We start from the raw sequence: 17,118 nt of genomic DNA, 5'->3' as shown, positions 1-17,118 counted from the left end.
ATCATGTATTTCATCTTTGGTGCCTTTTTTTGGGTGGTGGCTCTACTGAATTGTCTGAGAAAATGCAAGGTGGCGCTCTAAATTTGCTCACGCAGTGACATTCTTTTAAATAGCAATGGGTTTCAATTTCCCCAAGGTAATAAACAAACAGCGGGAACACAGTCATTGTCAACAAAAGTCTCCCCGCCCGGGGCCAACAAATCAAACTCAGTTTAGGGTTCGAGTTGATTTGCTGCAATTTGTGCAGTCGTTACATTCGTCTCCATTAAGACCAGCGCTGGAAATGCGGGCTGAACTGGTCCCTGGAGAGGACGGCTGTCTTTTTTTTCTCTTTTTTTTTTTAAGAACAGCATTATCGCACAGTATTTTGAAGATGATAACTACGACATGAACCCATACACTCGTGAAAATATAACGCAGACAATTTGGTGTTTAAGTGTCCCTTGGGAGGGGATTATGGGTAATTTTGACAGGTGGGTGTTTTTATACTCCTGCCCAGCTTTGTGGCGTTAAATTCAAACCATATATCATCATATACAAACACAATGTAGATCAGGGCACCGCGTTTTTAAAGACACACACTCCGCTTTCATGAAACGTCTTTCAACTCATTTGCCTGATATATATATATATATATATATTTATTTTTATTTTTATTAATTGATTTATTTTTTTATTTTTTTAAAGTAATGCTATGAATATTTTTCTTTAGTAAAGAGTAATTATATTATTAATTAAATTACTTATTTGGCAAAAAATCCTGTAACTATAATTAATACATTTTTAAAAGTAATTTTCTAAACACTGGTGTCGAGGGTATTATTAGTATATATGTGTTTTGTTCCGGTCGTGTTCCCACGATGCAAAAAACAAGATGCAATAGAAGCAGCGTGCAAGTAAGAGTCTTTTAATTCCATATACTGTCGAAGGCAGAAAAATCTCAAAAGGTACGTGCTGCTCAGAGGCACACGGGTAGCCCAGGGCAACACTTAGCATAAGGCTAAAACACAAGCAATAGCGAGAGCCAAACGAACGCGAACTGCCGCATAGAGCAAATGGTGGGACAAGTATAAAACGGAGCGTGATTAGTGGGGGCAGCAGGTGGGGACACCAATCAATATACAAAAACGAGTGTGTGTGTGATGAGCGCACCTAGCAACCAGAACATAAAGGAAGAAGAGCTCAGAAAAATAGACTCAAAACCGAGGAGAGTAACAACAAAAAGCCTGACCTATTCCACAGGTCATGACAATATGATCGATACCGGAGTGATTAGGTTGATATTTCTCAATCTTTTTTGTTGTTGTTTTTGTTGATGTTTAAAAATATAGGGTATAATTCCCTGGACACAGGAGAACTTTGAGGGCAAAATACAAAATATTTAATTGAGTAGTAAATTGTAGTTTTTAAATTTACTTTTTTGGGTTATTGTGTACTATTGACTTTGTTTTGATCAAAACAGATCGATCATGTCGTCGGTAATTAAGAAACTCGTTTTAATATTGTGTTATGAAACTGTCAAAAGCACTCAGCATAAATACTTTGACAAATATACAGTTAATACTCGTGGCGGGCCGTGCATTTCCCACCTAGGCCTACTTAGTCCTACTTCAATAAATACCTCTCAAAATACCATCATTTATGTTGCCACATGACCACGGCTTGAAAAATACTAAAAATAAATACACTTGTGCACTACTGGGCATTGTAACACCTCAATTTGTCACTTGTGTACAAAACGGGCTATTTTTTGGCGCATTTAAAAATCAATAAACCCGCATCGGACGCGTTACTGTCAAAACTAAAATAATTGTAAAAAAAATATTGAATGTGAAACTATATTTGAACTCACAACTTGTAAAGCCATTGGTACCGCTCGTAGTTGGTTGATTCGAGTGGAAGTGGCAGGCAAACCATCTCACCGCCAGGACAGCTTAACTCGTTTCCGGGGTCGGCCGACCAAGATCTAGTCTCTCTTTAAATATCCTTCTTGAAAATGCCCTTGCAAATGTATATCTGCCACCTAATCAACGTTTTGCTCTGCTTCTTTGTTGGTTAAAAAAGTGAGTGCCGCTGATTTCTCCGCTGGCCGGGTATGGCTCCGGTGCCAATTTCTGCTTTTGCAAATCCCAACTTGTGATTGGATACTTGGGAGTGACAAATGAGTATCCAACCACAGCCGCGTTCAACGTAAGGCTACCTAGATGTGCTACTGTCAACAACTCGTGATCTGAACGCTACTGTCTGTTAACTGAACGTCCTTTGTTCGTTTACACTAATGTTGGTTCAGAAGGTCTCCGGCAGAATTCATGCAGCGCTGGCAACAAGCTAGCTGAATTCTGATTGGATAAAAGCTGTAACTTAAAAACAGCAACACTGGAGCCTAATATGACATGAATACAATGTGATGAATACTTTTATATATTTATGAAAATTAAAATGAAGTTGTATTAATTTTTGATCATGATTTATGTTATGCCAGCAGAGAAGGCCTTGCTGGCCCTGACGGCACACCACTGGTTAATATACGCTATCAGTATCTGCTGATTGTTCTTCTAATGAACAAAACTAAAGTCTAATATCAATTTTAGAAATCAGAATCAGTTTCTACTTGAAAGTCTGTCATAAAAAGTTGGAAAGTCCCCATTAGAGCGACAGTCTGGCGCTGTCAAACAAAAGGAGCTGTGTTTAGCTTCAAGAGGTCGGAAAATCATGGAGGGCCAATCAGCTCATCCTGGATAATGTGCGTTAATCCTCTCAGTACGTGCAGTGGCGAAACTCCGCTTACATAAAGATGGCAAATAGGAAGGCTTTTTTTTTTCCGGAAAAATGCAACACGTGAAAGCTGATTTAATAATGAATGAAAAGAGTTGAAATGTAGACGCAGCAGGAGGAGGGAAACCCTGCTAAGTCACGGTGGGGGGTCAGCTTCACGTTCAAAACACATCAAAGAGAAACGCTGTCTGGCGGACATTTTAATTGTTAAGATTCAAGCAAGACTATCATTTGACAACTGTGAGCTCCTGTCAAAGTTTTGCTGCGTATTGACAATGGAGGCTGCCCGAGGCTTCTTTCCACCTCCTGCTGATACCAAACAAATAATTCAAACTTCTACTTTGATCATAGCTTTGTTTTTCATCCTCAATACAACAACTGACGATTCAATCCCATTCTTGAGGTGGCGATGCAATTCAGAGTGAACTCTGAACCAACGTTAGTGTAAACGAACAAAGGACGTTCAGTTAACAGACAGTTGTGATCAGATCACGAGTTGTTGACAGTAGCCCATCTAGGTAGCCTTACGTTGAACGCGGCTGTGGTTGGATACTCACTTGTCACTCCCAAGTATCCAATCACAAATTGGGATTTGCAAAAGCAGAAATTGGCACCGGAGCCATACCCGGCCAGCGGAGAAATCAGCGGCACTCACTTTTTTAACCAACAAAGAAGCAGAGCAAAACGTTGATTAGGTGACAGATATATATTTGCAAGGGCATTTTCCAGAAGGATATATAAAGAGGGACTAGATCTTGTGAGGCGAGGTCGGCCGACCCCGGAAACGAGTTAAGCCTTCCTGGCGGTGAAATGGTTTGCCCGCCACTTCCACTCGAATCAACCACCTACGAGCAGTACCAATGGCTTTACAAATTGTGAGTTTAAATATATTTTTTCACATTCAATATGTTTTCTACAATTATTTTAGTTTTGGCAGTACCATGTCCGATGTGGGTTTATTGTTTTTTGAATGCGCCACAAAATAGCCCGTTATGTACACTAATGACAAATTAAGGTGTTCAATACCCAGTAGTGCACAAGTGTGTTTCTGTGCAGTATTTTTCAAGCCGTGGATAAGGAAGTAGCTCAAATGTGTTGTTACTGTTACACTGTCAATAGCACACACCATAAATACATTGAAAAATGTACAGTTAATACATGTGATCGGTATTGGTATCGGTCGATCCCTGATCGGATATAATTCTAACAAAACCTCTTCTCGCCTTCCCCGTATCTTCTTATAAGAGATCTGCTCTGTGCGGTTAAAGTATTCCAGCAAGAATAATAGCATTTTGTCCGTAGTTAACTCATAATTAATCACGATTAATTGCAGATAGATGAAACCAATCACAACCGGACTGTTCAGTTTGTCTAAGTTTAGAGGTTCTTGGCCCTTGACCTCAGGCTCCAATTGTTTCACTACATAGGAGCCCGGGGCCCACTCAAATATTTACACTAAATTAATCATGTTACTCTTGATGTTATTCAAAAATCAATAATTATATCTAACCTGCTTACAGTTTGCAACCTTGTCCTATGATATGAAGGCATGTGGTAATCACAAAGATTATTATCAAGGGTTAAGTCAGACTGATTATCAAACAAATACTAATCACATATACTGCAAAATAAGGCACTCATAAAAACTGATGAAAAATAAATGTACATACAATCTAACTAAATTAATAAGTAATAATGCCATACATGTGCATACTATCCATCCATCCATCCATCCAATTAATGCAAATCTAACTAAATTGATAAGTAATAATACCCTAAATGTTTAAATAAATTGAATAAAATTAAAGTGCAAATGAAATACAGCTTTACCACTTTAGTCATCATTTTTGCGCTTAAGAAAAAGTATCGGCTTTCTGTCCAGAAAACATGGTAGATTAAATTATGTAAGCAAGCAATTTACTGGAGTTAATCACAAATCGAAATTTAAATGTGAATAATTAGATTTTTTTTTTTTTAAACAAAACACATTTGACACCGCTAAAATACATTTTAACTAACTTAATGGTAAATAATACCAAACATGTTTCTATAACTGTCAAAAAATAAAGTGCAAACAAAAATACAGCTTCACCACTTTAGTCATAATTTTTGCGCTTAAGAAACTTCCCTGTGACTTTAGCTCAAGACTTCTGTTTGTTTGAGATTGCCATTGAGGTTACCATGAATTGATTAACGTGGACTCCGACTTAAACAAGTTGAAAAACTTATTCGGGTGTTACCATTTAGTGGTCAATTGTACGGAATATGTACTGTACTGTGCAATCTACTAATAAAAGTTTCAATCAATCAATCAAAAATTACTGCCACAAGTAGTGGAAACGTTTATTACAACTGAGTCTTGGTTGATTTGTTTTGGACATGCTTAACACCTTCCATTACATATTTGAATAGAAGTAGGAAGAACCAGGTCCTTTTTTCATCCTAACATCGTCTGATAATGATGTTCTAGGGGCATTTACTGAACTGGCTTCATCAGTTACCCATTACAGGAGAGGACATGCCCAGACAAGAAAGGGTTTCGCTCTATTGTGACGATGAATACATCGAATCCTGCACCAAGCCCTCAGACTAGCACTGTCTTATTGACATTTTTGTATTGCTTCATATATATTTTCTCAGGATTCTAAGAACATGACTGTCATATTGAGTAAAAAACAATTGTTTTCTGTTTGCAAACCTTACAAAAGCACATGTTACTAGTAAAACTCACAAAGATACATTACAACAGGCATTATTAGACATATTGCATGTTTGGTTTAAGAGTTATGCTTAAAATATTGTTTTATTGCTTCAAATACATTTTCTCAGGATTCTAAGAACATGACTGTCATATGGAGTAAAACACTAATGTTTGTGTTTGCAAACCTTACAAAAACACATGTTTCTAGTCAAACTCACAAAGACACATTAATTCAGGCATTATTAGACATATTGCATGTTTGGTTTAGGAGTTATGCTTGAAACAATTTGTTATTGCTTCAAACACATTTTCTCAGGATTCTAAGAACATTACTGTTATATTGAGTAAAAATCTATTTTTTGTGCTCGCAAACCTTACAAAAGCACGTTTCTAGTCAAACTCACACAGATACATTATTTCAGGCATTATTGAACATATTGCATGTTTGGTTTAGGAGTTATTCTTGAAACAATTTATTGCTTCAAACACATTTTCTCAGGATTCTAAGAACATGACTGTCATATTGAGTAAAAAACTATTTTTTTGTGTTTGCAAACCTTACAAAAACACATGTTTCTAGTAAAACTCACAAAGACGCATTAACTCAGGCATTATTAGACATATTGCATGTTTGGTTTAGGAGTTATGCTTAAAATATTTTTGTATTGCTTCAAACACATTTTCTTAGGATTCTAAGAACATGACTGTCATATTGAGTAAAAAACTATTTTTTTGTGTTTGCAAACCTTACAAAAGCACATGTTTCTAGTAAAACTCACAAAGACACATTAACTCAGGCATTATTAGACATTTTGCATGTTTGGTCTAGGAGTTATGCTTAAAATATTTTTGTATTGCTTCAAACACATTTTCTCAGGATTCTCAGAACATTACTGTCATTGAGTAAAACAACTGTTTTTGTTTGCAAACCTTACAAAAGCACATGTTTCTAGTAAAACTCACAAAGACACATTAATTCAGGCATTATATTGCATGTATGGTTTAGGAGTTATGCTTGAAACTATTTTTAATTACTTCAAACGCATTTTCTCAGGATTCTAAGAACATTAATGTCATATTGAGTAAAAAACTAATGTTTGTGTTTGTAAACCTTACAAAAGCACATGTTTCTAGTAAAACTCCCAGACACATTACAACCGGCATTTTTAGACATATTGCATGTTTGGTTTAGGAGTTATGCTTGAAACAATTTTTAATTGCTTCAAACACATTTTCTCAGGATTCTAAGAACATTACTCTTATATTGAGTAAAAATCTATTTTGTGTGTTGGCAACCCTTACAAAAGCACATGTTTCTAGTAAAACTCACAAAGATATGTACATTAATACAGGCATTATTAGACATATTGCATGTTTGGTTTAGGAGTTATGCTTGAAACAATTTTTAATTGCTTCAAACACATTTTCTCAGGTTTCTAAGAGCATTACTCTCATATTGAGTAAAAAAAACTATTTTTTATGTTCAGGTAGAAATAAAAAATAATAATAAAGGGATAACCTGTGGATGTGAGAGTGAATGTTGTCTGTCTATCTGTGTTGGCCCTGCGATGAGGTGGCGACTTGTCCAGGGTGTACCCCGCCTTCCGCCCTATTGTAGCTGAGATAGGCTCCAGCGCCCCCCGCGACACCAAAGGGAATAAGCGGTAGAAAATGGATGGATGGATGGATAACCTATTGCATATTTGGTCCTTTAGAAATCTACAGGTGCATTGACATTAAAGGGTATTTATAAAAGGATAAAGTGAAACAAAGTTGTCCTTATGGTTGACATGACGAGGTTTATATGTAAAACCGAGGGAATGCATATGCGCTGATCTCCTTAGTGAAAGATAATCTCAGGATTACTGAAAGTTGAGGTCCTATGATGGTGATTTAATATCAGGAGTACTGAAGGCTATTTGATTGATTAGCATGCCATTAAAGTCACCTGAAACTGTAGATCGTCCATATATCATCTCACTGTGACTTGTGCGTTTTTTCTCATTCGAAGGTCAAAAGGACTCACCTTGTGCCTGTGCCAGTCTGAGAGAGAAGGTGCAACACAATATGCTCCAAAGAATCAGGACTTTCCTAGGAAATTGGGGAAAAAAAACAAATAACATGTAAGCGCAAAATGGCATCACTCCAAGGCTAACATATGTGGCGCCCCCTAATGTTTCAGGAGATATCCCAGCAGACATTACAGTTGTCCTGATACCAATATTTTGTTACCAGTACCTAAATGTATTTCAATACATACAATACTTTTCAATACTTTTTTAAATAAAGGGACCACAAAAAATGTCATCATTGTTTTTATTGTAACAAAAAATCTTAAGGGTACATTAAACCCATGTTTATTATTGTAATTTAGTCCTTAAATAAAATAGTGAACATACTAGACAACTTGTCTTTTAAGTAGTAAGTAAACAAACAAAGACTCCTAATTAGTCTGCTGACGTATGCAGTAACATATTGTGTCTTTTATCATTCCAGTGACGTGCGGTGAGGTTGATGGCTGGTGAGGCACTGACTTCATCACAGTCAGATTTACAAACATATGAACCCTAAAGAGTATCTTATTCACCATTTGATTGGCAGCAGTTAACAGGTTATGTTTAAAAGTTTATACCAGCATTCTTCCCTGCTTGGCACTCAGCATCAAGGGTTGGAATTGGGGGTTAAATCACCAAAAATGATTCCCAGGCGCGGCGCCGCTGCTGCCTACTGCTCCCCTCACCTCCCAGGGGGTGATCAAGGGGATGGGTCAAATGCAGAGGACAAATTTCATTACACCTAGTGTGTGTGTGACAATCATTGGTACTTTAACTTAACTTTAACTTTACACATACAAACTGTAGCACACAAAAAAGCACATTTAATTAAAAAAAACGTTATTATGGTCTTACCTTTACTTAGAAATTAAGTCCATGCACCGCAACTAAAGCCCTCACTTAAACTTTCCACGTGCAAGATTGAATCTATTTAAAAAAGTGTAACCGAGGGTTTATAAATGTCGCCTATACTGTATGAAACTACAAAATAACAAACACGGAGGCTCCAGTTTACACGAGGACCACTTTATTTACCTTCTTTCAAAAACCTCCGCAACGTGACATCACTTCCGCTCTTAGCGCCTTCAAAATAAGAGCTCAAGGCATATACTGTATAACAGCGCATAACAGGAACTTAACATCACAAAGAGGAAAGCCCATGAAAATAGGTTACAAAAGTTATTTAATAAGAAGCCAAAACGTGCAAAAACAATAATGTTCGTGTTGGAGGAGTTGTGAATTAGGTACACCTGCAGTCTGCAGGTGTATCTGCACAGCAGGCCAGCAGTTAGCCGAGTCATTGCGCAATCCATGTTGCGGCACTGAGTGACGTGCCTCAACTGGCTGCTGTTCACCGCACCGTCTCTTCGCAGTATTTGAACGGCAAATGTGAAAATTCAGCGATTTTGAATAAAAATAATCTAAAACTGGTGAAGTTAAATGGAAAATAACTTTATAGTATAATCACTGGATACATATAACAATTTAAATTTTTTTTTTCTTTTTACATTTTTTTTCTTTTCGTGATGGCAGGTGAGGCCCTGCCTCACCTGCCTCTAGTGACTGCACGTCACTGTATCATTCTATTATTTTGTCTACATTATGAGGGACAAACTGTAAAAAATAATTATTAATCTACTTGTTCATTTACTGTTAATATCTGCTTATTTTCTGTTTTAACATGTTCTATGTGTGGCAGACATGTGATGACTTTTGCTACAGTATAGCCTATCTAAATGCTAACTTTCATTTTCAAAGGTGTTTTACAACAAGACAGTAGCTCACATTTTGTTCATTATTTCTACTCTTTATATTTTGACATTGAATAGTTGAATAATTTTAAAACATAAACAACATGACTGCAGGATATTTGTTATTTCATGTTATAAATCACAAATGGCTATTCAGATAAAGGAAATTAGCTAATACAACAAACATTGTTTGTACTCTTTATGATTTTTGCATTTGGAGCAGTTACAAGTGGAGAGGGAGTCGAAGAGAGAGAAATTAGCTATAAAATCCCAGGTGTAATCCACTAAAGCAGAATAAAAAAGGAAAAAGCCAAAGTAATGTGTAAATAGTGTCAATAACTAGATGAACCATCTGTGGCTGTGTAGTGAACAGTAGTAAGGTTGTAAATACTGTATAGAGTAGGCTAACCCATGTGGTTCCCGTGGATGTGAATACACGTTGTAATTACTGAAGTGACTAAATAACATAGTGACTGAAACAGACAAAGTAATGTGTAAATAATGTCAATAACTGGATGAAGCATCTGTGGCTGTGAAGTGAACACTAGTAAGGTTGTAAATACGGTATAGAGTAGGCTAACCCATGTGGTTCCTGTGGATGTGAACACAAGTTGTAATTACTGTAGTGACTAAATAACATGAAACAGACATAATGATTCATTTGGATGAATGGGGTATGAATTTATGTCAACTCTGTTGACCATTTTTAAATTATTTAAACACTAAAACATATTGAAATGGTGCTTTTTTAATGTTCAATTGCTGAAAAACCAGGAGCTTCGGCCCCCCTAGACTTGTGGGCGATTTGTCAGCATGTATTTTGCATATGAACATTTTTAGGAAGACTGAGCTAAATGTTGCGTGGACCAAGGACACTGATACGAGTGGAAAACGTTCACTTTGTTTCTGTCGTAAAATCCCCATCACATCTGGGTGACACCTCGGCTGGTGAAAATACCATGCAAGCAGTTCTTGTAACCCAGCATACGGAGAACCGAGTTCCATCCAACAAAACACTATATCATGAACACTGTCCAATTGGCTCACAAATTTATTGAAATGCTTTTTATGGTGACATTTTTGGTCCGAAATAAAATATTCTGGTGCTCAGAACCAGGGCCAGATATGCAATGCAAAACATACCATCCCTCCCAGTTGCCAGATAATGCATATATACCAAGCTTTAGTCTGTCTTTGTTCTACTGCGCTTATCTTGTGTAAGGTCAGGATAGAAGCTGGAGCCTACCCCAGCTGACTTAGGGTGTAAGGCTAAGTTTTTAGTTTTTTTTAAGATACTTAACATGGACAATATATACATGCACATATGTACAATATACACACTGCAAGTATATATATATGTATGTATGTATGTATATGTATATATGTATGTATATGTATATATATGTATGTATATGCATGTATGTGTATGTAAGTTTGTATATATGTATGTATATATGGATGTATATGCATGTATGTGTATATATATATGTATGTATACATGTATGTATATATATGTATGTATGTATATATATAATATATATATATATATATATGTGTATATGTATATGTATATACATATCCATATATATATATATATATACATATGTATATAAATGTGTGTGTGATATATATATATATATATATATATATATATATATATATATACACATACATACATACATACATGCGTGTGTATGTGTATGCATGTGTATATATATATATATGTATGTATATACATGTATGTATATATATATACGTATATATGCATGTATGTATATAATATGTATGTAAGTGTATGTATGTGTGTATATATGTATGTATGTATTAGAGATGCGCGGATAGGCAATTTATTTCATCCGCAACCGCGGCAGAAAGTCGTCAACCATCCGCCATCCACCCGAAGTAACGTTTGATCAGAACTGCATCCGCCCGCCATCCGCCCGTTGTTATATATCTAATATTAATAAAAAATTTAAAAAAAGGGTGAAAACTACGCGAATTGCACCTTGTGCAGACAAGATTTTTCGATCGGACACGGAGGAATTAGTGATGTAAAAGACCACGTTGGGACAAAAAAACACAAGTCTAATGCCGTTGCTAGCGATACAAGTGGAAAACTTTCAACGTTTTTTGTCGCCCAAACAGATTCTTTGGATGTGATAAATGCCGAAGTTTTATTTACGGAGGCAATAATTGAGCATGGACTTCCAATCGCACTGGCTGATCACATGGGACAGTTAATAATGTAATGCAACCTTTAAAAATCATTACGCGGTGATCGCGATCCCAAAAATAAACTTTTCTTGCATGATAATGTCCAGAAAAATTCGCTTTATATTACTATAGAGTCCTTTTAACGAATGAGTTTGATGGTTTATCACAAACCTTAAATGAAAGAAGTCCTTAATTGTTCTCCTGCAGCATGGCCTTGCTTTGTGTTTGGTGCGCCATCCTGTCGGCTGTATTTCACAGCACGACATACTGTAAAAAGTGTTTATACTGTTTATACTTTCAATTAACAAATTGAAGTCTTGTGAAAGGTTGACAGGATAACTGGCATTAACTGTCAAAATAATTTCAAACTATTGAAGTTAGCTTACAGAATAAACATGTCAATCAACCCATATGATTTTTGCTGTAATATTTTTGTTTTGAAAAGTCACTGTGACTGATAGAAAAGTGATGGTTTTAGCAACATTTTAACCTGTCTGAATGCTAATAATCATTTTGCGAGCAAGCAGGTAAGCCGCGCGGGCGGAGCGCGCGGAGTGACCCATGTTACGAGCCCCCGGCCACGGGGGTGGCGGGCAGGTAAGCTGCTTACCTGCTGCGCGTGACGCCGGCCGCGGCGAAAGCGGACGAGGCGGGGTGTCGGTGCGGTGGGCACGGTAGTGACCCTGGACGTGCGTCGGGCCCTTCTCGCGGATCGCCTCAGCTACGGCTCCCGGTGGGGCCCTCTCGGGGGAAGGAGCCTCGGTCCCGGACCCCGGCGAGGCGTCCCTCCGCTCCGTAAAAGTGTCCATCTCTTTTTTTTTTTTTCTTCTGTTGTGGCATATGCTGCAGGTGCCTGCTCGTTTTTCGTATGTGGGTAACAGCATTTAACTATGTATATATATTTCCCAATTGGTTTAACTGCCACCCGCAAAAAACAAAAAAATCTAATTAATCCGCCCGACCCGCGAGCGGATAAAATCTTATTTTTTTTAATTTCATCCGCCCGATCCGCGGATAATCCGCGGACTCCGCGGACTCCGCGGTTGTGTCCGCAAACCGCGCATCTCTAGTATGTATATACCACCCGAACGCCTCCCTAGGGAGGTGTTTAGGGCACGTCCCACCGGTAGGAGGCCGCGGGGAAGACCCGGGACACGTTGGGAAGACTATGTCTCCCGGCTGGCCTGGGAACGCCTCGGGGTCCCACAGGAAGAGCTGGACGAAGTGGCTGGGGAGAGGGAAGTCTGGGCTTCCCTGCATAAGCTGCTGCCCCCGCGACCCGACGTCGGATAAGCGGAAGAAGATGGATGGATGGATGGATATATACATATGTATGTATGTATATATATATATATATATATGTATATATATATATATATATATATATATATATATATATATATAAGCTAGTCAAAGATCATATCTGACAAAATCTGCTGTAAAACTGAGTCGCTCACAAGTTTTCTTAACTAAACTCGCAGGCCACCAGTTGAGGAGCAGAAATAATGAAAAGGAGAGGACCTGAAATGGACCCTTGAGGAACACCACAAGTATAACAAATGACTACTGACTGCATCTGAAGTAGACAAGTTACAGTAACATCTTTTTACACCAATCACATTACAAAAACAACGAAAAGAAGAGGACTTAAGGCCGTGCCTTGAGGAACTCCTCAGTTATGTAACTCACAAGTTTGGACGCCAGTGTTCTGTGTTTGCTAGCAAGGTCAAAATGTCAATACAAGGACCTGCCAAGGTGTCTACATGGTCTAACAGCAGCTCTCTGGTGTTTTTAGGAACCTGATGCAAAAAGGTTTGTCTCCCAAATTTTCAACTAAACCTGGGGGCCGCTATGACGTCTTCCCCGCACAAGATTTGGCCCCTGGGCCACCGGTTGAACATCCCTGGCCTTGGCTATCTATGATATGTTTAACCAGAAAGTAACTTTGTACAGGAGGCTAAATGTGTTATGTTGTGCCCTACAAAGTGTTATACTGTAAGTATTGTGTTTATTACACACCAACTCTAACATTCATCTTAGTTGTACTTTTCATGACCACATTTGGAGGTGTTGAAATCGCCATGTAAAACCGCCAATGCTAATAGTAGCCTGTCTACGGCAAATCTAAGCTAGCTAGCTCATTTCGAAAGAGTGTTTTCGAGCAAGAATACTTGCTTTGTTGGTGTTGAAAACCGCAACATTACTAAGGGGGAGTTGGTTGCGTTTCCTTGAGCCGGTGTTTAGTCTGCAACCGGACGTGACGACACTTGCAACAAAGTATTTTTGTAAGGTTAAATTCCGGGGGCTAAGCTGCCAGTTTTTTTTTACCATAAGATCTATTGTCATTTTTACAGTGGACAATTTGATGGATAACTTGCTTTCAAATCATAAGATTTTTTTTTATTTTTATTTTATTTTTTAACAAAAAGAGTTTTAAATGTATGATAATGTATTGTTTATATTATTAGATAATATTAAAGTTCATAAGGCATACATTTGTATGCAGTATGTGTATTTTTTTAATTTCAAGTTAGGATTGTACTGTATACTGGTACTACTATAGTACCGCCATACTAATGAATCATATTTGGTACTATACCACCTCTAAATAGTACCGGTCCAGCCACGTCGTAACATTGCTGGTTTTACGAGCAGAGGAGCATGTTCGGCAGCGCGCACACACAGAGTACTTACAGGCAGACACAGTGTGTAGACAGAAAAGGGAGAATGGATGCATTTTGGTGTAAAAAGTAAAGATAAAGGTGAAGTTATAACACTGAAACACCCTCAGGAAGAGGTGCTTTAAGACATGGCTAGCTAGCTAGCAGCAAACATCCATCCACAGTCGGCAGTGTTTTAGCTACTTCTAAATCACTATTCCTCGCCTCCATTGTGACAAATAAAGTAAGTTTCTTACATGTACCATTATCACTGGAGGACGAGGAATAGCTAAACATGCTTCACTACACACCCTAGGAGGATACAATAGCTCACCGGCGTCACAATGTAAACAAACGCCATTGGTGGATCTACACCTGACATCCACTGTAATGATACCAAGTACAAGAGTGTATTTAGTCGATACTACTATGATTGCATCTATTTTTTTTATTGTCTCTTTTTTCCTTTTTTCAAAATTCATATTATGTTTATAAAGTCAGGAAATGCGTCCCTGGACACATGAGGACTTTGAATATGACCAATGTATGATCCTGTAACTACTTGGTATCGGATCGATACCTAAATGTGTGGCATCATCCAAAACTAATGTAAAGTATCAAAGAAGAGAAGAATAAGTGATTATTACATTTTAACAGAAGTGTAGATAGAACATGTTAAAACCGAAAATAAGCAAATATTAACAGTCAATGAACAAGTAGATGAATAATCCATTGTTTACAGATTGTCCCTCATAATGTAGACAAAATAATAGGTAGATAAATGACACAATATGTTACTGCATACGTCAGCAGACTAATTAGGATTATTTGTTTGTTTACTTACTACTAAAAGACAAGTTGTCTAGTATGTTCACTATTTTATTTAAGGACTAAATTACAATAATAATCATATGTTTCATGTACCCCAGTGGTCCCCAACCTTTTTGTAACTGCTGACCGGTCAACGCTTGAAAATTTGTCCCACGGACCGGGGGTGGGGGTGGTGGGTAGGTATGGTATTATTATTCCATCCATCCATCCATTTTCTACCGCTTAATCCCTTTGGGGTCGCGGGGGGCGCTGGAGCCTATCTCAGCTACAATCGGGCGGTAGGCGTCGTACACCCTGGACAAGTCGCCACCTCATCGCAGGGCCAACACAGATAGACAGACAACATTCACACTCACATTCACACACTAGGGCTAATTTAGTGTTGCCAATCAACCTATCCCCAGGTGCATGTCTTTGGAGGTGGTAGGAAGGCGGAGTACCCGGAGGGAACCGACGCAGTCACAGGGATGACATGCAAACTCCACACAGAAAGATCCCGAGGCCGGGATTGAACTGACTGCTACTCAGGACCTTCGTATTGTGAGGCAGACGCACTAACCCCTCTCCCACCGTGCTGCCCTGTTATTATTATTATTATTATATTTTTATTTTTTTTGTCATAAAAAAAATACAATCATGTGTGCTTACGGACTGTATCCCTGCAGACTGTATTGATATATATTGATATATAATGTAGGAACCAGAAATATTAATAACAGAAGGAAACAACCCTTTTGTGCGAATGAGTGTGAATGAGTGGGGGAGGGAGGTTTTTTGGGTTGGTGCACTAATTGTAAGTGTATCTTGTGTTTTTTATGTTGGTTTAATAAAATAAAAAAAAACATTTTTATTTTTATTTTTTTTATTTCTTGTGCGGCCCGGTACCAATTGATCCACGGACCAGTACCGGGCTGCGGCACGGTGGTTGGGGACCACTGATGTACCCTAACAATGACATTTTTTGTGGTCCCCTTTTATTCATAAAAGTATCGAAATACATTTTGGTACCGGTACCAAAATATTGGTATGGGGACAACCCTATTTCCAGTACTTTTGTTGTCATATTTCAAGGCTTTTGCGGGCCACGTAAAATGAAGTGGCGAGCCAGATCTAGCCCCCGGGCCTTGAGTTTGACACAGATGTTAAAACAACTGTACTGTACACAAGCAAGCAAAGAAGGATATGATGCAACATGTTTGGTTATTTCCGCTCCTCTCATTGGGCTGGTGTGCAGCCAATAATCAGAAGACGTGGGAGGAGAGATAAGACCAGTGTCTCCTCCTCTCATACATTTTCTCTCTTTTAAACAAAGTCAGCAAAAAGCACAACTTTTCCCACGTACTGTACATTGCACTGTACATTATACTGTACATTGTACTGTACATTGTACTGTACATTGTCACACACAATAATGCACGACTGGAGCCCCACATGCACACGTAAAAAAAAGTGATGGTAAATATTCTCACTCACCCCCTCACTCCTTTTAGTTGGGAGTGTGGGCCATTGTCCGGCTCCATGGCGGTTACTTCATTCTCTCCTGCTGGGGCTCACTCCTGTCCTCATCATGCATGGCAGCTCTCTCCATTCCCATCAAGCAAAGTCAAATTATTAAAAAAAAAAAAAAAAAGTTGCAGCTGTAGTGTCGGCATCAACTTCCACCTGTGCGCCTTTCTCCGAGTGCTCTCTTCCTCTGTGCCTCTTCTGGGTCACATTCACGCCGGCTTTGTGTGTGTTTGTGTGTGTGTGAGTGTGTGTGTGTGTGTTGTGTGTGTGTGTGCAAACTTCCAGAAAAACCTCCCTCTGTCGCTGTGGAGCTGCAGCAGGGACTGAAGGTGTGTCCTCTCTCATTGCAGTGTGTGTGTGTGTGTGTGTGTGTGTGTGTGTGTGTGTGTGTGTGTGTGTGTGTGCAACCTCCTCCAACTGCTGCTGGGGGGCTGCGGAGCTCCTCTGTCGTGTGTAAATGGGAGATTTACAATAATCCTCATTGTATTTTCTGCCATTTTTGGGTTTTCTCTGGACTCCTGATTGAGGTTTTGAGACATCTCCTACAACTACAAGACCAGTATTGTGCTGTTGAAGCAAGACAGTTTTTAAACATTTTTGTGTAAGCGTACCCCCCTTACGACATT

General features: G+C 38.4%; 1 protein-coding gene across 3 annotated transcripts in view; it reads right to left on the bottom strand.

Moving 5' to 3' along the window:
• The window catches only part of LOC133620351 (uncharacterized), a 244,253-nt gene extending 227,456 nt beyond the window's left edge, over positions 1-16,797 (bottom strand). For 2 of the 3 annotated variants that reach the window (XM_061981792.1, XM_061981794.1), the window contains exon 1: positions 7,503-7,652. In XM_061981792.1, coding sequence (XP_061837776.1) covers positions 7,503-7,617 — 115 coding nt within the window. In that variant the 5' untranslated portion in view covers positions 7,618-7,652. Of the gene's footprint in view, positions 1-7,502; positions 7,653-16,459 lie in introns of those variants that run through there. The other variant, XM_061981793.1, reaches the window with a different exon arrangement.
• Between the last annotated feature and the right edge of the window lie 321 nt (positions 16,798-17,118).

The sequence above is a fragment of the Nerophis lumbriciformis genome, linkage group LG24, assembly GCF_033978685.3.
Source record: "Nerophis lumbriciformis linkage group LG24, RoL_Nlum_v2.1, whole genome shotgun sequence".
NCBI classification, from domain to species: Eukaryota; Metazoa; Chordata; class Actinopteri; order Syngnathiformes; family Syngnathidae; genus Nerophis; species Nerophis lumbriciformis.
This window is presented reverse-complemented; position numbering and strand designations above follow the sequence as displayed.